This window comes from Triticum urartu, chromosome 2A (assembly GCF_056163025.1).
Source record: "Triticum urartu cultivar PI428250 chromosome 2A, HENAU_Tu73, whole genome shotgun sequence".
Lineage (NCBI taxonomy): Eukaryota > Viridiplantae > Streptophyta > Magnoliopsida > Poales > Poaceae > Triticum > Triticum urartu.
In genome coordinates this window covers 70,243,492-70,269,972 of record NC_141874.1, presented here as the reverse complement: position 1 = coordinate 70,269,972, position 26,481 = coordinate 70,243,492, and the positions used below count along the sequence as shown (strand labels likewise).

At 44.5% G+C, this 26,481-nt stretch overlaps 1 protein-coding gene and 1 pseudogene across 1 annotated transcript; both read left to right on the top strand.

The window, feature by feature from the left end:
* Positions 1–7,748: 7,748 nt before the first annotated feature.
* LOC125535004 (aspartyl protease family protein 2-like) lies at positions 7,749–9,208 on the top strand (annotated as a pseudogene).
* Positions 9,209–12,484: 3,276 nt separating this feature from the next.
* Positions 12,485–13,974, top strand: LOC125540992 (aspartyl protease family protein 2-like). Its single transcript, XM_048704499.2, has one exon. It carries the CDS (start codon positions 12,512–12,514, stop codon positions 13,871–13,873), a length of 1,362 nt encoding a protein of 453 aa, XP_048560456.1. The 5' UTR covers positions 12,485–12,511; the 3' UTR covers positions 13,874–13,974.
* Positions 13,975–26,481: the final 12,507 nt, after the last annotated feature.

Genomic DNA, 26,481 nt, shown 5'->3' with positions numbered 1-26,481 from the left:
CATCGTCACTTCACCCTTGACTAGTTTATGTTCATTCTGCAACTCCCGTTTCGAGTTACTACTCTTAGCAACTGAACCAGTATCAAATACCGAGGGGTTGCTACGAACACTAGTAAAATACACATTAATAATCTGTATATCAAATATACCTTTTTTCACTTTGCCATCCTTCTTATTCGCCAAATACTTGGGGCAGTTCCGCTTCCAGTGACCAGTCCCTTTGCAGTAGAAGCACTTAGTCTCAGGCTTAGGACCAGACTTGGGCTTCTTCACTTGAGCAGCAACTTGCTTGCCATTCTTCTTGAAGTTCCCCTTCTTTCCTTTGCCCTTTTTATTGAAACTAGTGGTCTTGTCTACCATCAACACTTGATGCTCTTTCTTGATTTCTACCTTCATCGATTTCATCATCATGAAAAGCTTGGGAGTCATTTTCGTCATCCCTTGCATACTATAGTTCATCACGAAGTTCTACTAACTTGGTGATGGTGACTAGAGAATTCTATCAATCACTATCTTATCTGGAAGATTAACTCCCACTTGATTCAAGCGATTGTAGTACCCAGACAATCTGAGCACATGCTCACTAGTTGAGCGATTCTCCTCCATCTTTTGGCTATAGAACTTGTTGGAGACTTCATATCTCTCAACTCGGGTATTTGCTTGAAATATTAACTTCAACTCCTGGAACATCTCATATGGTCCATGACGTTCAAAACGTCTTTTGAAGTTCCGATTCTAAGCCGTTAATCATGGTGCACTAAACTATTAAGTAGTCATCATATTGAGCTAGCCAAACGTTCATAACGTCTGCATCTGCTCCTGCAATAGGTCTGTCACCTAGCGGTGCATCAAGGACATAATTCTTCTGTGCAGCAATGAGGATAAACCTCAGATCACGGATCCAATCCGCATCATTGCTACTAACATCTTTCAACACAATTTTCTCTAGGAACATATCAAAATAAACACAGGGAAGCAACAACGCGAGCTATTGATCTACAACATGATTTGCAAAATACTACCAGGACTAAGTTCATGATAAATTTAAGTTCAATTAATCATATTACTTGAGAACTCCCACTTAGATAGACATCCCTCTAATCCTCTAAGTGATCACGTGATCCAAATCAACTAAACCATGTCCGATCATCACGTGAGATGGAGTAGTTTCATTGGTGAACATCACTATGTTGATCATATCTACTATATGATTCACGCTCGACCTTTCGGTCTCTGTGTTCTGAGGCCATATCTGTATATGCTTGGCTCGTCAAGTATAACCTGAGTATTCTGCGTGTGCAACTGTTTTGCACCCGTTGTATTTGAACGTAGAGCCTATCACACCCGATCATCACGTGGTGTCTCAGCACGAAGAACTTTCGCAACGGTGCATACTCAGGGAGAACACTTCTTGATAATTAGTGAGAGATCATCTTAAAATGCTACCGTCAAACAAAGCAAGATAAGATGCATAAAAGATAAATATCACATGCAATCAATATAAGTGATATGATATGGCCATCATCATCCTGTGCTTGTGATCTCCATCTTCGAAACACCGTCATGATCACCATCGTCACCGGCGCGACACCTTGATCACCATCGTACCATCGTTGTCGTCTCACCAATCTTATGCTTCCACGACTATCGCTACCGCTTAGTGATAAAGTAAAGCATTACAGCGCAATTGCATTGCATACAATAAAGCGACAATCATATGGCTCCTGCCAGTTGCCGATAACTTGGTTACAAAACATGATCATCTCATACAATAAAATTTAGCATCATGTCTTGACCATATCACATCACAACATGCCCTGCAAAAACAAGTTAGACGTCCTCTACTTTGTTGTTGCAAGTTTTACGTGGCTGCTACGAGCTTAAGCAAGAACCAATCTTACCTACGCATCAAAACCACAACGATAGTTTGTCAAGTTGGTGCTGTTTTAACCTTCGCAAGGACCAGGCGTAGCCACACTTGGTTCAACTAAAGTTGGAGAAACTGTCACCCGCTAGCCACCTTTGTGCAAAGCACGTCGGGAGAACCGGTCTCACGTAAGCATACGCGTAATGTCGGTCCGGGCCGCTTCGTCCAACAATACCGCCAAACCAAAGTATGACATGCTGGTAAGCAGTATGACTTATATCGCCCACAACTCACTTGTGTACTACTCGTGCATATAACATCAACACATAAAACCTGGCTCTGATACCACTGTTGGGGAACGTAGTAATTTCAAAAAATTTCCTACGCACATGCAAGATCATGGTGATGTATAGCAACGAGAGGGGAGAGTGTGATCTACGTACCCTTGTAGACCGATAGCGGATGCGTTAGCACAACGCGGTTGATGTAGTCGTACGTCTTCACGGCCCGACCGATCAAGCACCGAAACTACGGAACCTCTGAGTTTTAGCACACGTTCAGCTCAATGACGATCCCCGGACTCCGATCCAGCAAAGTGTCGGGGAAGAGTTCCGTCAGCACGACGGCGTGGTGACGATCTTGATGTACTACCGTCGCAGGGCTTCGCCTAAGCACCGCTACAATATTATCGAGGATTATGGTGGAAGGGGGCACCGCACACGGCTAAGAATATGATCACGTGGATCAACTTGTGTCTAGGGGTGCCCCCTGCCCCCGTATATAAAGGAGCAAGGGGAGGAGGCCGGCCGGCCCCTATGGCGCGCCAAGGAGGAGTCCTCCTCCTAGTAGGAGTAACTCCTACTAGGAGGGGGAAAGAAGTGGGGAGGGAGAAGGAAAGGGGGGCGCCGCCCCCCCTCTCCTAGTCCAATTCGGACCAGGGGGGAGGAGGCGCGCGGCCCACCCTGGCTGCCCCTCTCTCTCTCCACTAAGGCCCATATGGCCCATTACTTCTCCCGGGGGGGGGGGGGGTTCCGGTAACCCTCCGGCTCTCCGGTTTTCTCCGAAATCACCCGGAACACTTCCGGTGTCCGAATATAGCCGTCCAATATATCAATCTTTATGTCTCGACCATTTCGAGACTCCTCGTCATGTCCGTGATCACATCCGGGACTCCAAACTAACTTCGGTACATCAAAACTCATAAACTCATAATATAACTATCATCAAAACCTTAAGCGTGCGGACCCTACGGGTTCGAGAACAATGTAGACATGACCGAGACATGTCTCCGGTCAATAACCAATAGCGGAACCTGGATGCTCATATTGGCTCCTACATATTCTACGAAGATCTTTATCGGTCAGACCGCATAACAACATACGTTGTTCCCTTTGTCATCGGTATGTTACTTGCCCGAGATTCGATCGTCGGTATCTCAATACCTAGTTCAATCTCGTTACCGGCAAGTCTCTTTACTCATTTCGTAATACATCATCTTGCAAGTAACTCATTAGTTGTAATGCTTGCAAGGCTTATGTGATGTGCATTACCGAGAGGGCCCAGAGATACCTCTCCGACAATCGGAGTGACAAATCCTAATCTCGAAATACGCCAACCCAACATTCACCTTTGGAGACACCTGTAGAGCTCCTTTATAATCACCCAGTTATGTTGTGACATTTGGTAGCACACAAAGTGTTCCTCCGGCAAACGGGAGTTGCATAATCTCATAGTCATAGGAACATGTATAAGTCATGAAGAAAGCAATAGCAACATACTAAACGATCGAGTGCTAAGCTAACGGAATGGGTCAAGTCAATCACATCATTCTCCTAATAATGTGATCCCGTTAATCAAATAACAACTCTTTGTCTATGGTTAGGAAACATAACCATCTTTGATTAACGAGCTAGTCAAGTACAGGCATACTAGTGACACTCTGTTTGTCTATGTATTCACACATGTATTATGTTTGCTGTTAATACAATTCTAGCATGAATAATAAACATTTATCATGAAATAAGGAAATAAATAATAACTTTATTATTGCCTCTAGGGCATATTTCCTTCAGCCCCTGCCTATATTAACACGAAACCGTTGCCTCGAGAGAGGTACGACGTTCTCTGCTTCTTCACATGTCTTAAGAATTACAATTCATTAACTTTTTTTACTGCCCATGCTCTATTTTCCTGGTTATCCCTGGTCTTACCTATATTTTCATCAAATTTGCTTGGGGTAGGGGACCACATCTAGACGGATTTTACACTTGAGCGCCAAAAATGCCCGATATTAGGGTGTTGGAATGGGGCTACACTTAGACTTCAACAATTTTTCAGTGGTTACAAAATTGATTTTCTTTTCTTTTTATATTGGTCAATTAATTAATGCATGAGTAATAGAATCGATATGGAGATGCAACGATCGATGAACTCTGTGTATCTTTTGAGAAGGCTTTGGATAAATTGATCAATTTTATTTTGGGGGTCCTCAAATATAAATGGCTTGGAGAGAAAGGGTATACTTGGGTCAAGAACATTTTCTCTACTACCTCCTTAGTTGTTCTATTAAACGGTGTCTGGGAAAAATTTCAAGTGCAGAAGAGAAGTAGGATAGGGTGACCCTCTCTCACCTCTCTTCTTTGTCATTTGCCTATGATTTCCTACAAAATCTAATAATGATGCAATGAGCTATGGAAGGTTGGATCGGCCCTTAAGAAAATTTGCCTAGACTTTCCTATGATACAATATGTTGATGATACTTTGGTTATTATGAGAGCCTGTCAGGCTGAGTTGCAGTTACTGGAAGAAATTATTAACTCACATGCTAATATGCATCTGGCCTGAAAGTTAATTATTATAAATCTTTCTTGGTGCCAATAAACATCAACTCTGAAATGATTCATTCCTTTAGTATTAACAGGGCTCCTCCCCTTTCCTATACCTTGGAATTTATCTAGGTCTCACCAAACCCAAGATGGATCACTTTATCCCTCTGATTGAAAAAGGTGAACAAAGATTGAGTGTATGTGTCGACTTCCTTGGATATGGGGGTAGACTCCAAATCGTTAATGTTGTGCTCTCCTATATCCCTATTTTCATCATGAGTTGCCTCAAATTATATAAAGGTACTATTAAAAAATATAGAAGGCATTATTTATGGAGAGGGAAAGATCTTGAAAATAAAAATCAACCCCTGGCAGCTTGGGAACTAGTTTGCAGGCCAAAGGAGCAAGGAGTCTTGCGTATTTTGAATTTGGAAGCTCAGAATGATGCCCTCCTAATGGAAAACATCTTTAAGTTCCTCAATACGCAGAATATCCCCTAGGCCAATTTAGTTTGGGATACTTATTATCAGGATGGCCCTCACTTGCTCAAAATGTAGACTACTCCTTCAGGTAGAGGGACTGCTTCCTAAATTCAAAGATATGGCATCATGTCAGGTGCAAGATGGTGCTTCTATCCTTTCCTAGAACGATAACTGGACTTGCAACAAACTGGAAGATTCATGGTCCCATTTGGTCTCTTTTGCCCTTGAGGAAAACACAACTGTCGAACAGATCATGCATCATGATCATAGACCTGAAGCTTTTCACCTTTGCTCCATCTATGGAGGATTTCTAGAAATTCACCGCCCTTGAGCAGATGTAGAGTGATTTTCAGCTAGAAACTGATCATGATATATGGAAATGTGTCTCATCTCCTTTGGAATACTCCGTCTCTTCCCTGTATATGGATATCACTAGAGAAAAAGACCCCATTGCCGCTCTCAATTAGCTTTGGAATTCCTGCTGCCAGAAAAAACACAAAGATTGATTTTGGCTGCTCATATACAACAAATTGAACACAAGGGAGCTGCTCCCCAGTAAATACTTCTTCCTCCTTGATTGCACATTTGTGCTATGTGGAGGCCCGACAACCGAATCAAGAGATCACTTTTTTACGAACCTCGTCTGAGGGCGGAGAGCCCCATATTGCATTAAAGAAGAAGAGAGTTAGTCCAGTTAATAGGGGAAACCAGACCCAAAACCATTCCAATGTCTCTTTGCTTATGTATGTTGGCAATATCTCTGCTAAGGATGGTTACCTGGGTTAGACCACATTCAAGACCAAATTCAATCCTTAAGATCTGCTCTCAAAGTTCCATTTGCCATGGAAATCATTGTCTCTACTGCGTAGGCTATGTAGATCACTAGGAATTATTTCATCCACTAGGGCATGCAACCAAACATTTATTCTTGCGTAATAAACTTCAGACAAGATATTTTTCTTCTAATTCATAGGACCTACCGCAGAGGATATCATTCTTGGGCCAATGCCTTTCGTTATACTTTTCTTAGACCATGTTTTATTCATTGTTTTATTTTATGTGTATGGACTTCTTCTTTTTATTAAAAATATATAAAAAATTAAGTAAGGAAAAATCCCTTCTGGTTCCCTACAAAAAAACTCTATGTATCTCCGTTGTGCAAAATCATGATTGTACATTTTGGCAGAAGCAATAGTTCATATCCGCATCATGTGAGATAAATGATTCATATCCACTACTCCAACTCCAAGCGACGAATATAATTCTTGTGATGAAATCAAAGACATTAAATGATGTGTATCTGGTACATGTATTGTTGTAGTAGGAGTGGGAGGAGTCTATCTATTTAAGACGTGCCATCCAAGCGAAGAAGGATCATTGTGCTAACCGCAAAGGATATGAAGGATATGAACTATGGGCCAATGCCTTTCATTGATTGTACTTTTCTTAGAACTTGATTTATTAATTGTTTTATTTTACATGTATAAACTACTCTTCTTTCTTGAAAATCAATTAAAAAATATAGTACGGAGAAATTCCTTCTAGTTCCCTACAAAAAACTCGGTGTATCTTCTCTGCGCAAAATCATGGTTATATATTTTGGCAGTAGCAATAGTTCACATCCGCATCATCTGAGAGAAATGATACATATCCACTACTCCAACTCCAAGCAAAGGATCTTATTATTTTAATGAAACCAGAGACATTAAATGATGCATATCTCATACATGTATTGATGCAGTACGAGTTGGAGGAGTCTATCTATTTAAGACACGACATCCAAGCGAAGAAGGATCATTGTGCTAACCGCAAAGGATATGAATCCTGGGCCAATGCCTTTCACTATTTGTAATTCTCTTAGACCTTGCCTTATTCATTTTTTATTTTACCTATATGAACTTCTCTTTTCTATTGAAAATCTATAGAAAAATACATTAAGGAGAAATCCTTTCTGGCTCCTTATAAAAAAACTCAGTGTATCTTTGCTGCGTAAGATCATGATTATACATTTAGTTCACATCCACACCATTTGAGATTGAGATAAATGATGCATATCCACTGCCCCAACTCCAAGCAAAAGATCTCATTGTTGTAATGAAACCAGAGACATTAAATGATGCATATCTCATATATGTATTGATGTAGTACGAGTTGGAGGAGTCTATCTATTTAAGACACGACATCCAAGCAAAGAAGGATCATTGTGCTAATTGCAAATGATATAAATCTTGGGCCAATGCCTTTCACTAATTGTACTTCTCTTTTCTATTGAAAATCTATAAAAAAATACATTAATGAGAAATCTTTTCCGGCTCCCTATACAAAACTATTGTATCTTCGCTGCATAAAATAATGATTATACATTTAGTTCACATCCACATCATTTGATATTGAGATAGATGATGCATGTCCATTACTCCAACTCCAAGAGAAGGATCTCATTATTACTCCAACTCCAAGAGAAGGATCTCATTGTTGTGATGAAATCAAAGACATTAAATGATGCACATCGTACATGTATTGATGTAGTACGAGTGGAAGAATTCTTGTATCTATTTAAGACATGATGTCCAAGCAAAGAAGGATCATGCATTGTGCTAATCCAGCCAGAGACATTAGCCATGTCCAGTGTATACGCTTGCATGTTGTGCTTATTCCTTGTAGTGCTAAATCCGGTGAGCCTCGCCCTCGGCGCCGCCGGAAGCAGCGGTGCGGCCGGATTCAGCCTGCCCCTCGTGCCCCACTACCGCACTGCAGGAGGCGTACTCGAGGAGCTCCTGCCGGAAGGTGATGCCGAGGGCGGCGTGAACATCACGTCCATACGCCCCAAGATGATCCCATACTCGGGGCCCCTCTACAGCGTCCGTGTCGGCGTCGGCAGCGGCGCAACCCAGCACTTCTACAAGCTCGCGCTGGACCTCGCTCGCCCACTGACGTGGATGCAGTGCCAGCCCTGCGTACCGGAGAAGCGGCAGGACGGCTCCGTCTTCAACACCGCCGTCTCCCCTCATTACCACTACGTTGCGTCCACAGACCCACGCTGCACGGCTCCGTACGGGCGCGCCGGCCACGGCCGGTGCATCTTCGACGTCGAGTTCCAGTACGGTGGCTCCAGCGCGCATGGCATCCTTGGCCGCGACGACTTCGTCTTTGACGGAAGCGGCCCCGGCAGCCCCATCAGTAGCGTCGACGGCCTTGTCTTCGGCTGCGCACACAGCACACACGGGTTCGACAACCGCGACGTCTGGGCCGGCGTCATGAGCCTCAACAGGCACCCGACCTCCTTCATCCGGCAGCTCTCAGACCGCGGCCTCGCCGGCTCGCGCTTCTCCTATTGCCTCGTCGGCAAGGAGCACGAGCACCTCCACCGGCGTGGCTTCCTCAGGTTCGGGGCAGACATCCCGGACCAGTCGCACGCACGGAGCACGGCGCTGCTGCACTGGGACCTCGTCAAGGGTAGAGGCATGTACTACGTCAACCTCGTTGGCGTCAGCCTGGGTGGGCGAAGGCTCACGGCGATAACGCCGGAGATGTTCAAGTTCCACCCGCACAGCCTCCGCGGCGGGTGCACCCTCGACGTCGGGACGGCGTACACCTTGATGGCCCCGCCCGCATACCATGTCCTGGCGGCCGAGGTCGTGAAGCACATGTAGCGCCATGGGGTGCACCACGCGATATTGCCCCCAGCGCAGAAGCTCTGCTTCCATGGGACGTGGGACAGTATCCGCGCGCACTTCCCGAGCGTGACGCTCCACTTCTACCCGGAATCGGCATCGCTCTTTATCAAGCCGGAGCTGCTGTTTGTGGAGACGATGCATCAGCATACCCACTACGCGTGTTTCGCCATCGCGGCATACGCAGAGAGGACGGTGATAGGCGCAGGGCAGATGTTGGACACGCGCTTCACGTTTGACCTCCAACACAACCGCCTCTTCTTTGCTCCCGAGGATTGCCATCTAGACACTGGCGCAGTTAACTATATCATCGGTTCATGCAGGACTTGTGTGAAAATAATGAATAAATGTTTTTTGCAATAGTACAAACACGGACGCTTAAGAGAAGAGAAAACTGATTTACAAGAAAGTCATAGCAAGGAGCTCTGGCCCACAGAGGCTCTAATCGACAACACGAAACACAAACACCATCAAGCAAAATATGAGGAAAAGAGTTCATATTACAACCATGAACTGAAATCTGAACCAAAACAATAAAAACATTCTCACCAAATCTGACCATTCCACTTAGATGGGGTAGATGGCCGTGACACCACAAAATGAAGGGGGGCCAACAACCGGGAGGAGATGCCGGCGGCAGAGAATTGACCCCAACTGGATTTGCGGTGGTGGCTCGGCTCAAGGTGAAAAGGGGGAGAAACATGATGCCAGTTGCGGCTCGTGACGTGCAGGTGCTCCCCTCCCCTCCCCCTTCTTCATCTCAATGGGTGGCGGGTGCGTGTGCGCGTGGTGGTGCCGTAATTCGGCGGCGGCGGAACCCAACGATGTCGAAGCAAGGCGGCGAGCCCACAACATGGGCGTGGAGCAGCGCCGGCAGATTCGCTCTCCGGCGAGGGAGTTCGCATCGGTGGCGGACGAGGGGGCTCAGGTGGCGATGGCGGGTTGGTGTGCTCGATCGGATCTGAAGCGTGGGAGAGACAAAAAACTAAAGGGCGATCCATGCGCGAGGCTGGCTGGCGGATACTCCCGATTCTCATGTTTCCCTCAGCCTGGCTGAGAGGCCCTCTTTTGCATCTGATGGGCCAGGCTGAGAAGGCCGCAGGATACCAAACACGTTGGATTTTGCACGTCAGGTGTGATACAGGTGTGACCCACCAATCCAAACACACCCTTAGTGGCCAAGAATTGCCTTTCGACCAAAAACCAAGGTATGTTTAGGTCAGATATATTGGCTTGGCCTTCTCCATCCATATGATGGTTTTAGTCCAGCCGAAGAAGTGGAATTTGTGCATATGCCAATATGGTTACAAATTCACAAGATTCCGGACGTGTACTGATAGACGGAGTTCATTGAGAAGCTACTAAAAAACGTAGGCAGAATTTTGGATATGAGACTTAATCTATCTATATCTATACCTAATAATAATAAAGGGACTATTGCTTCGGGTGATACGTCATCAAAATTGCCCCTAAAGTTGCAAAATATTACCCGTCGATGCCACCTATAAGTGATAAAAAAAAACGTTTCACACATGGAATCCCCGCCTGGGCCGGCCCATACAGTAGAAACCTACTATATTGCGCTCTATGCGCTGGGAGAAGACAGAATGCATCTATTTGGGCCGGTCCATGTCCGCGCGGCCTGTTTCTTAAATTTCATTTTTTTACTTTTCGTTTTCCTTTTCCGTCTTTATTTTTCTATTTTAAATAATTTGGGACTTAAAAAAAGTTCCGGAAATTTTAAAAATGAAAATTTTGAAATAAAATGTTTAATAATTAATAAATGTTTGTGGATTCAGAAAATATTTGCATATTCAAAAAATATTATCAATTTTGAAAACAAATGTTCAGGAAATTTAAAAATTTTCAGGATTTTTTTTAAAAAGTCCGTGTATTAAAAATGTTAATGAAATTGAAAAAAACGCCAATTCAAAAAATGTTCATGAAGTGAAAAATATCCTAAAATTTCAAAACCCTTTCGTGACTTATAAAATAGTTTATTGATTCAAAAATGATCATGCATTTCAAAAAATGTTTGTTAAATTAAAAAAAGTTCATGAATTTGAAAATTTGTTCCACCAAACAATTTGCAAGAAAATGTTCGTCGGTTCTGGAGCTGCTGTTTGTGGAATCGATGCACAAGCATTCCCACTACGTGTGTTTTACCATAGTGCCGTACGCAAAGAGGATGGTTATAGGCGCGGGGCAGATGCTGCCTTGCTGGACACGCGCTTCACGTTTGACCTCCAACAGAATTGCCTCTTCTTTGCTCCGGAGCAGTGCCATCTAGATACAGTTAGCTAGCTAGCTAGCTACATCCCTATATCATCGGTTTGTGCAAGACTTGTGTGGAAGTAATGAATAAATGTTCTTTGCAATAGTACATACGCAGACTCTCAAGAGAAGAGAAAACCGATTTACATGGAAGTCGGAACAAGGAGCTCCTGCCCGCATAGGCTCTAATTGACAACACGAAACACAATCACCATCAAGCTAAAAAAGAGGAAAAGAGTTCATATTACAACCATGAATTACCACCAAAGTCTAAGATACAACTTCGACTTCAAAAACATCTACTTTACAACCGCAAACTTCTAAAACCAGACAAGAATCGACCCTGAGCCGGTTTCAACCATTTTTGATTGGTTTTCACTAGTCAAATGCCTAGTCAACATCCAACCCAAACTCTAAAACCGTCTACTTTACAACCTCAAACTTGCAAAACCAGACAAGAATCAACTCCAAACCGGTTTCAACCATGTATTGACTTGTTTTGAGTCAAATACCTAATCACCATCCCTGGCATTCGACTTGTCAAAACAAATTAAAATCATCTACTTTACAACCTTGAATGTTTACACTTTTGAATATTTCTAAATACAAAAACTTTTCATTTATTTTTTGAACATTTTGGAAAATTTGAATGTTTTCAATGATATGCTTTTTGGGAGAAACTTAGTGTATCTTCGCTGCATAAAATCATGATTATACATTTTGGGAGAAACAATAGTTCAGATCCGCATCATTTGAGATAAATAATGCATATCCACTACTCCAACTCCAAGTGAAGGATCTAATTGTTGTGATGAAACCATGGATATGAAATGATATGTATCGGGTACATGTATTGATGTAGTACGAGCAGGAGGAGTCCATATATTTAAGACGGGGCATCCAATGATGCGTATCTGATACATGTATCATGATATCCAAGCAGCGAACAAGGATCATTATGCTAATCACAAAGGATATGAATCTTGCACCAATGCCTTTCATTGATTGTACTTTCCTTAGACCTTGTTTTATTCTTTCTTTTATTTTACCTGTATGATCAACTTATCCTTCTATTGAAAATCTATAAAAAAAGAAAATCTATAAAAAAATTGAGAAATCCTTCCTGGTTCCCTACAAGAAACTATGTGTATCTGCGCTGCACAAATTCATGATTATACATTTAGTTCACATCCACATCATCTGAGATTGAGATAAATGATGCATATCCACTACTCCAACTCGAAGAGAAGGATCTCATTGTTGTGACGAAGGAGATTAAATGATGCATATCCTACATGTACTGATACAGTATGAGTGGGAGGAGTCTATGTACTTAAGACATGACATCCAAGCCAAGGATCATTGTGCTAACCCAACCAGATATTAGCCATGTCCAGTGTATACGCTTTCATGTTGTGCTTCTTCCTTGCCGTGCTAAATCTGGTGAGCCTCGCCCTCGGCGCCACCGGTAGCAGCGGTGCGGCTGGATTCAGCCTACCCCTCGTGCCCCACTACCGCACTGCAGCAGGCACACTCGAGGAGCTCCTGCCGGAAGGTGATGCCGAGGGCGGCATGAACATCACGTCCATACGTCCCAAGATGATCCCATATTCGGGGGCCATATACAGCGTGAGTGTCGGCATTGGCAGCGGCGAAACCCAGCACTTCTACAAGCTCGCGCTCGATCTCGTCCACCCCCTAACGTGGATGAGGTGCCAGCCATGCATACCGGAGAAGAAGCAGGACGGCTCCGTCTTTAACACTGCCGTCTCCCCTCATTACCACTTCATTGCGTCCACAGACCCTCGTTGCACGGCTCCGTACAAGCGCGCCGGCCAGGGGCGGGGCCGGTGCACCTTCGACGTCAAGTTCCAGTACGAGGGCTCAAGAGCGAACGGCCTCCTTAGCACCGACAACTTCGTCTTCGACGGCAGCGGCCCCGGCAGCCCCATCAGCAAAGTGGACGGCCTTGTGTTCGGCTGCGCGCACAGCACGCACAACTTCATTAACCACGACGTCTGGGCCGGCGTCATGAGCCTAAACAGGCACCCGACCTCCTTCATCCGGCAGCTCTCGGACCGCGGCCTCGCCGCCTCGCGCTTCTCGTATTGCCTCGTCGGCAAGGAGCACGACAAGCGGCGTGGCTTCCTCCGGTTCGGCGCCGACATCCCGGACCAGTCGCACGCACGGAGCACAAAGCTGCTGCACGGGGAACTCGCCCAAGGAGGAGGCATGTACTACGTCCGCCTCGACGGCATCAGCCTCGGCGGGCGAAGGCTCACGGCCATCACGCCGGCGATGTTCGAATGCAACCCGCACAGCCTCCACGGCGGGTGCACCCTCGACATTGGGACGGCGGACACCTTGATGACCCCCGACGCGTACCGTGTCCTGGTGGCCGAGGTCGTGGCGCACATGCACAGCCGCGGGGTGCACCGCGCGACTGTGCCAGGGGTGCAGAAGCTCAAGCTCTGCTTCCACGGTACGTGGCAGAGTATCCGCGCGCACTTACCGAGCGTGACGCTCCACTTCTACCCGGAACCGGCCGTGCTCTTTATCAAGCCGGAGCTGCTGTTTGTTGCGGTGACGCACGAGCATATCCACTATGTGTGTTTCGCCGTCGCGCCGTACGCAGAGAGGACGGTGATAGGCGCGGGGCAGATGTTGGACACGCGGTTCACGTTTGACCTCCAACATAACCGGCTCTTCTTTGCTCCGGAGGAGTGCCATCTAGACACCGTTGCAGTTTAGCTAGCTACATCCCTCCTTTTCAAAAAAAGCTAGCTACATCCCTATATTATCGGTTCGTGCAAGACTTATGTGAAAGTAATGAATACATGTTTTTTTTGCAATAGTACAAATGCAGACACTTGAAAGAAGAGAAAGCTGATTTATCGGGGAAGTCGGAGCAAGGAGCACCGGCCCACACAGGCTCTAATTGACAAGACAAAATACATAACACCATCGGGCTAAAAAAAGAGAAGGGTCCGTATGACAAACTTAAATTACTACCAAAGTTTAAGATACAACCTCGACGTCAAAACCATATACTTTACAATCTCGAACTTCCAAAACCGGACAAGAATCAACTCTAAACCGGTTTAGACCTGCTTTGACTGGTTTTGACTAGTCAAATGCCTAGTCAACATCTAGCCCCGAACTCTAAAATCGTTTACTAGATACTTTACAACCTCGAACTTTCGAAACCCCAAATCGGTTTCAAAGCTGTTTTGACTTGTTTTGAGTAGTCAAATACCTATTCAGCATCCCTAGCATTTGACTAGCCAAAACAAATTAAAACCTTCTACTTTACAACTTTGAATATTTCTAAATGCAAAAACTTTTCATTTATTTTTTGGAAAAAATTAAATGTTTTTAAATGATGTGTTTTTTTCAGGAACCCAGTACAATTTATAAATTTATGAACATTATTTTAATATTGCATTACATTGTTTTCTTATATCCGTAATGAAATTTTGTGATTGTATTCTCGGAGAAAAAAGGTTAACAAAACAAAAGCTGTGCTGCAAGAAAATTGCTCCAGTGCCCGAGCGTGAAAATGGGTACGCCCGGTCGCTGACGCTCTGTACGGTTGTCCGGTAATTTGACACACATAGCCTCAAATAGGGAGACAATTAAAAATCAAAAGTCTTAAATTTTTTAAAAGACTTCTTTTTAGACAATCCCGTGGAGCTTTATTTAACTCGAACCCAGCTTACAGGCACGAAAGAAAGATCACCAGGGGCGTGTTTGGTTGCCGTCGCCTACAGTACCCACGTTGCATACACATCTCCACTCGGCCTGGCTCTAGAAAAACAGCCTAATATGCGAAATCTGCAAGTTGTTTGGTTGTCTGCATATGGACTGCCTGCATTAGGAGATCAACTTTGGCATGTTGTTTAGTCGCCTACATTGTCTCGGCGCATGCAACTACACGCTGTTTGGTTGCCCACATGGGGTATGATTAAGAGTTAGCACTTGCACTTAGCACACAGGGTTAAGAGATAGCAGAGAAAGTGGGAGAAGAAATGCAGTGTGCGCCGGACCATGGCGACTGCGGTGGATAGTGGCCGTGGCGCCGTGTCCGACCTGACAAGCATGGAGTCGTGGACGAGCGACCCCGTAGGCGGCACGGCGAGCGACACCGTCGGAGAACTACTCGCGGTGCTCGCGCAAAGACACTCGAGAGAGGAGGATAATGCAGTCCCCTCGCCATGGTATCGTCAGTGCATTGGACGAGAGAGGAGGCCGAGATGATCGACACCGGAAATGACTCCGGTGTAGTAGGGCGAGAGAGAGGAGCCCAAGATGATCAACCCCGGCGACGACGCAGCGAACTGCAGTGTGCACGGAGGCAGAGGACACAAGAAGCAGCATGCGCGCCATTGCAGCGTCAGTGCAGTAGGAGGACGACAAAGAGTAGGCCGAGATGAGCGACGCCGGAAACGACTCTAGTGTAGTAGGACGTGGACAATGAGATCAAGGGGAAGGGCTTCGGCGTCGAGAGGAACGAATAGGAGGGCTCTGAGCAGAGGACAAAGGAGCTCGACATGGCGACGTCAGTGCAGTAGACTGCTGCTCAAAGAGAGATGAAGCTACGATCATCGAAATCAAAAATTTACAACACGAATGTTGTGAGGAACTGCGAGATTAGGCTGCTGGTCAAAGAAAATTTCAAATGATCGATCGTGCGCGATGAATCTGACAAAATTCATCCAGAATAGCTCCAAACGGGAAGATGAGATTAAGAACTTACGACCGACGAAACTACGAACCGATCGCCTGAACGAAACTGTAGCATCGAGGTGCATCTTTTTCGTGTAGAGCTTACCACGAATCGAAGCATCGTTGTGTAGATTAGAGGGGCATGGAAGAGAGGAGATTAGAGATGAGCTTACTGGATGTTGAAGAAGACACCACGTAAACACCTCGCATCCCTCCCATTTCTCCTCGTGCAGGGGGCCGCTCGCTGCGCTTCCGCTCGGCCTGGCTCGAGAGAAACTGCCGATTTGAGCGTTTCTAGGGAGCCAGGCCCAGAAGTGCTTTAAGAAGCATGCGATGCACGCCCAATAGTGTGTGCGGGCTACCAAACAGGCTGGATACTTCTCGCGCGGGCCTGGTCGAGGCCTATGCAGGCAACCAAACACGCCCCAGAGTGTCCTAACCAAACATGGCGGCACACCCCAAACTTAAAAGATGCTTCGCTAAATTGTGAGCCTCGAAATTCGAACTCCTATACTCGTGAACAAAAGTACATCTCAAGAAAGAGCGACTATGATCTATAATTTCATGTAATATTGCTCCATACCTAGTCAAGTGTCGCTGCTTGATATCATCCACCACAACCTTGCAGTCAGAAGCAACATGAATGCTTTGAAGATTGAGGTCTTCAACGAGTGCTAGTGCCTCCCGGATCGCCAAGGCTTCAAGTGTCGGAGGGTCAGCTATACCCTTGAAAACAATGGCCGATGCCCCTTGGAAGACTCCTTGATTGTGGCAGATAGCTGCTGCAACTCCTCGGCCCCTGTTACGTGTGACGGAGGCATCAACATTGATATTAAGAAACATGTCAGGCGGCTGAATCCAATGTGTAGGTCAGGCCATTGGTTGTCATACTGTGTTGTTGCTTGGCTTGTTAAGGGCATAAAGATCTGCTAGATAAGATTGGATGAACTGATTTTTTGATATCGGATTCTGGAAGATATCCTCGTAAATGACCTTCCTCCTTGCTCGCCAAACAACCCAGAGAGTGACTACCAGCAGTAAAAATTCTTTCTGTGGTAGATCAGTGTACATCGCAAAGGGCCAGTTCTGTGGTTTTTAGAAGACTTGATCATACCTTGGGGTCCCGGCTAGGTTTTGGGCCGGCCTTAACAAAGCTTGGCCTGGTTTTTTAGGTACTCACCCAACTGCCATCAACTTTGGTGATAGTGTGGCACTAGTTTTAATTGTTTTTACTGCCCATGTCTTAAGAACTACACTTCATTAACTTCTTTGCTGATAGCGTGCGCAAGCGCTGGATCTGCGTGACGCTCGATCTGGGCGACAGAGCGACATTGGATGTGGAACGGTGCCGGAGCAGCGGAGCTCTTGAGAAGCGTGAAGAGTGAAGACGTCCTCGTCTCGCTCACGATGCACCCACCGTGGTAGCACGGGCCCTACCCCAACACGCCATGGCTCAGTGCGCCTGGTAATTTGGCTTCATTAGATGTAGTAGTGCTATGTGCTCCGTCGCCTGGAACATGGGCGTGAGATCTCTCTGTCGCCTCCCCTCCCCCCGCGCGGGCGACCGAGGGGCTCCAACCCTAGCTGTCGGGTCACCGCTCCTTCCTTCCCTCCCCTTCGGTGGTCGGCGCCGGTCATAGCCTATGCGTGCGACGGCGATGGCGGAGGCACTCCTCCCTCTCGCAGGTCATAGGGTGATGCAGGGCGCCCTAGCTCGAGGGTGTGACCATGATCTGGACTGCGGCGGCGCCGATCTGGTTCATGATGGCCCAGATCTAGACCAGGGCGGTGTGGCGGCCATCCGACGTCCTAATGGCGGTTGTGGTGGCAGTGTTGGCGACGGTGACGGGTGTGGTGCGATGGCATTAGAGGCGGCGTGGGCTGTGAAAAAAAAATCATACGATCACGCAAGATCTATCTAGAAGATGCATAGCAACGAGAGGGGGAGAGTACGTCTACGTACCCTCGTAGATCAAAAGCGGAAGCGTTATGAAACGCGGTTGATGTAGTCGAACGTCTTCGCGATCCAACCGATCAAGTACCAAACGCATGGCTGATCTCTACTACACAACCTTCTTCTTGTAGACGTTGCTAGGCCTCCAAGTGCAGAGGTTTGTAGGACAGTAGCAAATTTCCCTCAAGTGGATGACCTAAGGTTTATCAATCCGTAGGAGGCATAGGAGGAAGATGGTCTCTCTCAAACAACCCCGCAACCAAATAACAAAGAGTCTCTTGTGTCACCAACACACCCAATACAATGGTAAATTGTATAGGTGCACTAGTTCGGCGAAGAGATGGTGATACAAGTGGTATATGGATGGTAGATAAAGGTATTTGTAATCTGAAAACAGCAAGGTAACTAATGATAAAAGTGAGCACAAACAGTATTGCAATGCTAGGAAACAAGGTCTAGGGTTCATACTTTCACTAGTGCAAGTTCTCTCAACAATAATAACATAATTGGATCATATAACTAGCCCTCAACATGCAACAAAGAGTCACTCCAAAGCCACTAATAGCGGAGAACAAACGAAGAGATTATTGTAGGGTACGAAACCACCTCAAAGTTATTCTTTCGGATCGATCTATTAAAGAGTTCGTACTAGAATAACACCTTAAGACACATATCAATCAAAACCCTAATGTCACCTAATACTCCAATGTCACCTCAAGTATTCATGGGTATGATTATACGATATGCATCACACAATCTCAGATTCATCTATTCAAACCAACACAAAGTACTTAAAAGAGTGCCCTAAAGATTCTACTGGAGAGTCAAGACGAAAACGTGTGCCAACCCCTATGCATAGGTTCATGGGCGGAACCCGCAAGTTGATCACCAAAACATTCATCAAGTGGATCAATAGAATACCCCATTGTCACCACGGGTATCCCACGCAAGACATACATCAAGTGTTCTCAAATCCTTAAAGACTCAATCCGATAAGATAACTTCAAAGGGAAAACTCAATCCATTACAAGAGAGTAGAGGGGGAGAAACATCATAGGATCCAAATATAATAGCAAAGCTCGCGATACATCAAGATCGTACCACCTCAAGAACACGAGAGAGAGAGAGATCAAACACATAGCTACTGGTACATACCCTCAGCCCCGAGGGAGAACTACTCCCTCCTCGTCATGGAGAGCACCGGGATGATGAAGATGGCCACTGGAGAGGGATTTCCCCCTCCAGCAGGGTGCCGGAATGGGTCTAGATTGGTTTTTGGTGGCTACGGAGGCTTCTGGCGGCGGAACTCCTGATCTATTGTGCTCCCTGAAGTTTTTAGGGTATATGGGTATATATGGGAGGAAGAAGTACGTCGGTGGATCTCCGGGCTGTCCACGAGGCAGGGGGCGCGCCCAGGGGGGTGGGCGCGCCCCCCACCCTCGTGGGCAGCCCGGGACTCTCCTAGTCCAACTCCGATACTCCGTGGCCTTCTTCTGGGCCAAAAATAATTTCCGTGAAGTTTCAGGTCAATTGGACTCCGTTTGATTTTCCTTTTCTGCGATACTCTAAAACAAGGAAAAAACAGAAACTGGCACTGGGCTCTAGGTTAATAGGTTAGTCCCAAAAATCATATAAAATAGCATATAAATGCATATAAAACATCCAAGGTTGATAATATAATAGCATGGAACAATCAAAATTATGGATACGTTGGAGACGTATCAGCATCCCCAAGCTTAATTCCTGCTCATCCTCGAGTAGGTAAATGATAAAAACAGAATTTTTGATGTGGAATGCTACCAAACATATTTATCCATGTAGTTCTCTTTATTGTGGCAAGAATATTCAGATCCATAAGATTCAAGACAAAAGTTTAATAATGACATAAAAATAATAATACTTCAAGCATACTAACCAAGTAATCATGTCTTCTCAAAATAACATGGCCAAAGAAAGCTATCCCTACAAAATCATATAGTCTAGCTATGCTCCATCTTCACCACACAACATATTTAAATCATGCACAATCCCGATGACAAGCCAAGCAATTGTTCCATACTTTTGATATTCTCAAACTTTTTCAATCTTCACGCAATATATGAGCGTGAGCCATAGATATAGCACTATAGGTGGAATAGAATGATGGTTGTGGAGAAGATAAAAAGGAGAAGATAGTCTCACATCAACTAGGCGTATCAACGGGCTATGGAGATGCCCATTAATAGATATCAATGTGAGTGAGTAGGGATTGTCATGCAACGGATGCACTAGAGATATAAATGTATGAAAGCTCAACAAAAAAACCTAAGTGGGTGTGCATCCAACTTGCTTGCTCACGAAGACCTAGGGCACTTGAGGAGGCCCATTGTTGGAATATACAAGTCAAGTTCTATAATGAAAAATTCCCACTAGTATATGAAAGTGATAACATAGGAGACTCTTTATCATGAAGACCATGGTGCTACTTTGAAGCACAAGTGTGGTAAAAGGATAGTAGCATTGCCCCTTCTCTCTTTTTCTCTCATTATTTTATTTTATTTTTTTATTTGGGCCTTTTCTATTTTTTATGGCCTCTTTTTTTGGGACTTTTTTCTCTCTTTTTTATGGCCTCCTTTTTTTATTTAGTCCGGAGTCTCATCCCGACTTGTGGGGGAATCATAGTCTCCATCATCCTTTCCTCACTGGGACAATGCTCTAATAATGATGATCATCACACTTTTATTTACTTACAACTCAAGAATTACAACTCGGTACTTAGAACAAAATATGACTCTATATGAATGCCTCCGGCGGTGTACCGGGATGTGCAATGACTCATGAGTGACATGTATGAAAGAATTATGAATGGTGGCTTTGCCACAAATACGATGTCAACTACATGATCATGCAAAGCAATATGACAATGATGAAGCGTGTCATAATAACGGAACGGTGGAAAGTTGCATGGCAATATATTTCGGAATGGCTATGGAAATGCCATAATAAGTAGGTATGGTGGCTGTTTTGAGGAAGGTATATGGGTGGTTTATGGTACCGGCGAAAGTTGCGCGATACTAGAGAGGTTAGCAATGGTGGAAGGGTGAGAGTGCGTATAATCCATGGACTCAACATTAGTCATAAAGAACTCACATACTTATTGCAAAAATCTATTAGTTATCGAAACAAAGTATTACGTGCATGCTCCTAGGGGGATAGATTGGTAGGAAAATACCATCGCTCGTCCCCGACCGCCACTCATAAGGAAGACAATCAATAAATAAATCATGCTCCGACTTCATCACATAACGGTTCACCATACGTGCATGCTACGAGAATCACAAACTTTTAACATAAGTATTTCTCAAATTCACAACTACTCACTAGCATGACTCTAATATTACCATCCTCATATCTCAAAACAATCATCAAGTATCAAACTTCTCATAGTATTCAATGCACTTTATATGAAAGTTTTTATTATATCCCTCTTGGATGCCCATCATATTAGGACTAAATTCATAACCAAAGCAAATGACCATGCTGTTTAGGACTCTCAAAATAATATAAGTGAAGCATGAGAGTTCATCTATTTCTATAAAATAAAACCACCACCGTGCTCTAAAAAGATATAAGTGAAGCACTAGAGCAACAACAACAAATTACTCCGGAAGATATAAGTGAAGATCAATGAGTAGTCGAATAATTATGCAACTATATGAAGACTCTCTAACCTTTAATAATTTCAGATCTTGGTATTTTATTCAAACAGCAAGCAAAACTAAATAAAATAAAATGACGCTCCAAGCAAAACACATATCATGTGGTAAAAAAAATATAGCTCCAAGTAAAGTTACCGATGAACGAAGGCGAAAGAGGGGACGCCTTCCGGGGCATCCCCAAGCTTAGGCTTTTGGTTGTCCTTGAATATTACCTTGGGGTGCCTTGGGCATCCCCAAGCTTAGGCTCTTGCCACTCCTTATTCCATAGTCCATCGAATCTTTACCCAAAACTTAAAAACTTCACAACACAAAACTTAACAGAAAACTCGTAAGCTCCGTTAGCGAAAGAAAACAAAATGCCACTTCAAGGTCCTGTAATGAACTCATTCTTTATTTATATTAGTGTTAAACCCACTGTATTCCAACTTCTCTATGGTTTATAAACTATTTTACTAGCCATAGATTCATCAAAACAAGCAAACAACACACGAAAAACAGAATCTGTCAAAAACAGAACAGTCTGTAGTAATCTGTAACTAACGCAAACTTCTGGAACCCCAAAAATTCTAAAATAAAATGCTGGACGTGAGGAAGTTATCTATTAATCATCTGCAAAAAGATTTAACTAAATAGCACTCTCCAATAAAAAATGGCAGCAATTCTCGTGAGCGCTAAAGTTTCTGTTGTTTACAGCATGATCGCAAAGACTTCCCCAAGTCTTCCCAACGGTTCTACTTGGCACAAACACTAATTAAAACATAAAAAATCAATCATAACAGAGGCTAAATAAATTATTTATTACTAAACAGGAGCAAAAAGCAAGGAACAAAAATAAAGTTGGGTTGCCTTGTTGGGGAACGTATTAATTTCAAAAAAAATCCTACGCACACGCAAGATCATGGTGATGCATAACAACGAGAGGGGAGAGTGTTGTCCACGTACCCGCGTAGACCGAAAGCGGAAGCATTAGCACAACGCGGTTGATGTAGTTGTACGTCTTCACGATCCGACCGATCAAGTACCGAACGTACGGCACCTCCGAATTCAGCACACGTTCAGCCCGATGACGTCCCTCGAACTCCAATCTAGCCAAGTGTTGAGGGAGAGTTTCGTCAGCACGACGGCGTGGTGACGATGATGATGTTCTACCGATGCAAGGCTTCGCCTAAGCACCGCTACAGTATTATCGAGGTGGACTATGGTGGAGGGGGGCACCGCACACGGCTAAAAGATCAAACGATCAATTGTTGTGTCTCTAAGGTCCCCCCTGCCCGCGTATATAAAGGAGCAAGGGGGGAGGTGCGGCCGGCCAGGAGGGGGCGCGCCAGGAGGAGTCCTACTCCCACCGGGAGTAGGACTCCCTCTCTTTTCCTTGTTGGATTAGGAGTGGAGGGGGAAAGAGGAGGGATAGAGGAAGGGAAAGGGGGGGGGGCGCCCCCCTCTCCTTGTCCTACTCGGACTAGGGGGGAGGGGCACGCGGCCCTACCCTGGCCGCATCTCCTCTTCTCCACAAAGGCCCACTATGGCCCATTAAGCCCTCAGGGGGTTCCGGTAACCCCCCGGTACTCCGATAAAATCCTGATTTCACCCGGAACACTTCCGATATCCAAATGTAGGCTTCCAATATATCAATCTTCATGTCTCGACCATTTCGAGACTCCTCGTCATGTCCGTGATCACATCCGGGACTCCGAACAACCTTCGGTACATCAAAACTCATAAACTCATAATATAACCGTTATCGAAACTTTAAGCGTGCGGACCCTACGGGTTCGAGAACTATGTAGACATGACCGAGACACGTCTCTGATCAATAACCAATAGCGGAACCTGGATGCTCATATTGGCTCCCACATATTCTACGAAGATCTCTATCGGTCAGACCGCATAACAACATACGTTGTTCCCTTTGTCATCGGTATGTTACTTGCCCGAGATTCGATCGTCGGTATCTCATTACCTAGTTCAATCTCGTTACCGGCAAGTCTCTTTACTCGTTATGTAATACATCATCCCGCAACTAACTCATTAGTTGCAATGCTGGCATGGCTTAAGTGATGTGCATTACCGAGAGGGCCCAGAGATACCTCTCCGACAATCGGAGTGACAAATCCTAATCTCGAAATACGCCAACCCAACAAGTACCTTCAGAGACACATGTAGAGCACCTTTATAATCACCCAGTTATGTTGTGACGTTTGGTAGCACACAAAGTGTTCCTCCGGTAAACGGGAGTTGCATAATCTCATAGTCATAGGAACATGTATAAGTCATGAAGGAAGCAATAGCAACCTACTAAACGATCGAGTGCTAAGCTAACGGAATGTGTCAAGTCAATCACATTATTCTCCTAATGATGTGATCCCGTTAATCAAATGACAACTCATGTCAATGGCTAGGAAACATAACCATCTTTGATCAACGAGCTAGTCAAGTAGAGGCATACTAGTGACACTCTGTTTGTCTATGTATTCACACATGTATTACGTTTCTGGTTAATACAATTCTAGCACGAATAATAAACATTTATCATGAGAATAAGGAAATAAATAATAACTTTATTATTGCCTCTAGGGCATATTTCCTTCAGTCTCCCACTTGCACTAGAGTCAATAATCTAGATTACACTGTAATGATTCTAACACCCATGGAGCCTTGGTGTTGATCATATTGTGCTCGTGGAAGAGGCTTAGTCAACGGGTCTGCAACATTCAGATCCGTATGTATCTTGCTAATTTCTATGTCTCCCACCTGGACTAGATCCCGGATGGAATCGAAGCGTCTCTTGATGTGCTTGGTTCTTTTGTGAAATCTGGATTCCTTCGCCAAGGCAATTGCACCAGTATTGTCACAAAAGATTTTCATTGGACCCGATGCACTAGGTATGACACCTAGATCGGATATGAACTCCTTCATCCAGACTCCTTCATTTGCTGCTTCTGAAGCAGCTATATACTCTGCTTCACACGTAGGTCCCACCACGACGCTTTGTTTAGAACTGCACCAACTAACAGCTCCACCATTCAATGTAAACACGTATCCGGTTTGCAATTTAGAATCGTTCGGATCAGTGGCAAAGCTTGCATCGACGTAACCATTTACGACTAGCTCTTTGTCACCTCCATAAACGAGAAACATATCCTTAGTCCTTTTCAGGTATTTCAGGATGTTCTTGACCGATGTCCAGTGATACACTCCTGGATTACTTTGGTACCTCCCTGCTAGACTTATAGCAAGGCACACATCAGGTCTGGTACACAGCATTGCATACATGATAGAGCCTATGGCTGAAGCATAGGGAACATCCTTTATCTTCTCTCTATCTTCTGCAGTGGTCGGGCATTGAGTCTTACTCAACTTCACACCTTGTAACACAGGCAAGAGCCCTTTCTTTGCTTGATCCATTTTGAACTTCTTCAAAACTTTGTCAAGGTATGTGCTTTGTGAAAGTCCAATTAAGCGTATTAATCTATCTCTATAGATCTTGATGCCCAATATATAAGCAGCTTCACCGAGGTCGTTCATTGAAAACTTTTATTCAAGTATCCCTTTATGCTATCCAGAAATTCTACATCATTTCCAATCAATATATGTCATCCACATATAATATCAGAAATGCTACAGAGCTCCCACTCACTTTCTTGTAAATACATGCTTCTCCAAAAGTCTGTACAAAACCAAATGCTTTGATCGCACTATCAAAGCGTTTATTCCAACTCCAAGAGGCTTGCACCAGTCCATAAATGGATCGCTGGAGCTTGCACACTTTGTTAGCTCCCTTTGGATCGACAAAACCTTCTAGTTGCATCATATACAACTTTTCTTCCAGAAATCCATTCAGGAATGCAGTTTTGACATCGATTTTCCAAATTTCATAGTCATAAAATGCGGCAATTGCTAACATGATTCGGACAGACTTAAGCATCGCTACTGGTGAGAAAGTCTCATCGTAGTCAATGCCTTGAACTTGTCGAAAACCTTTTGCAACAAGTCGATCTTTATAGACAGTAACATTACCATCAGTGTAAATCTTCTTCTTGAAGATACATTTATTTTCAATGGCTTGTCGATCATCGGGCAAGTCAACCAAAGTCCACACTTTGTTCTCATACATGGATCTCATCTCAGATTTCATGGCCTCAAGCCATTTTGCGGAATCTGGGCTCAACATCGCTTCTTCATAGTTCGTAGGTTCGTCATGGTCTAGTAACATAACCTCCAGAACAGGATTACCGTACCACTCTGGTGCGGACCTTACTCTGGTTGACATACGAGGTTCAGTAACAACTTGATTGATAACCCACAAGTATAGGGGGTCGCAACAGCTTTCGAGGGTAGAGTATTCAACCCAAATTTATTTATTCGACACAAGGGGAGCCAAAGAATATTCTCAAGTATTAGCAGCTGAGTTGTCAATTCAACCACACCTGGAAACTTAGTATCTGCAGCAAAGTGTTTAGTAGCAAAGTAATATGATAGTGATGGTAACAGTAACAAAAGAGTAATGAAAGCAAAGTAATGTTTTTGGTATTTTGTAGTGATTGTAACAATAGCAACGGGAAAGTAAATAAGCGTAAACCAGTATATGTAAAGCTCGTAGGCATTGGATCAATGATGGATAATTATGCCGGATGCGGTTCATCATGTAACAGTCATAACATAGGGTGACACAGAACTAGCTCCAATTCGTCAATGTAATGTAGGCATGTATTCCGAATATAGTCATACGTGCTTATGGAAAAGAACTTGCATGACATCTTTTGTCCTACCCTCCCGTGGCAGCGGGGTCCTAATGGAAAGTAAGGGATATTAAGGCCTCCTTTTAATAGAGAACCGGAACAAAGCATTAGCATATAGTGAATACATGAACTCCTCAAACTATGGTCATCACCGGTAAGTATCTCGATTATTGTCACTTCGGGGTTAACGGATCATAAAACATAATAGGTGACTATAGACTTGCAAGATAGGATCTAGAACTC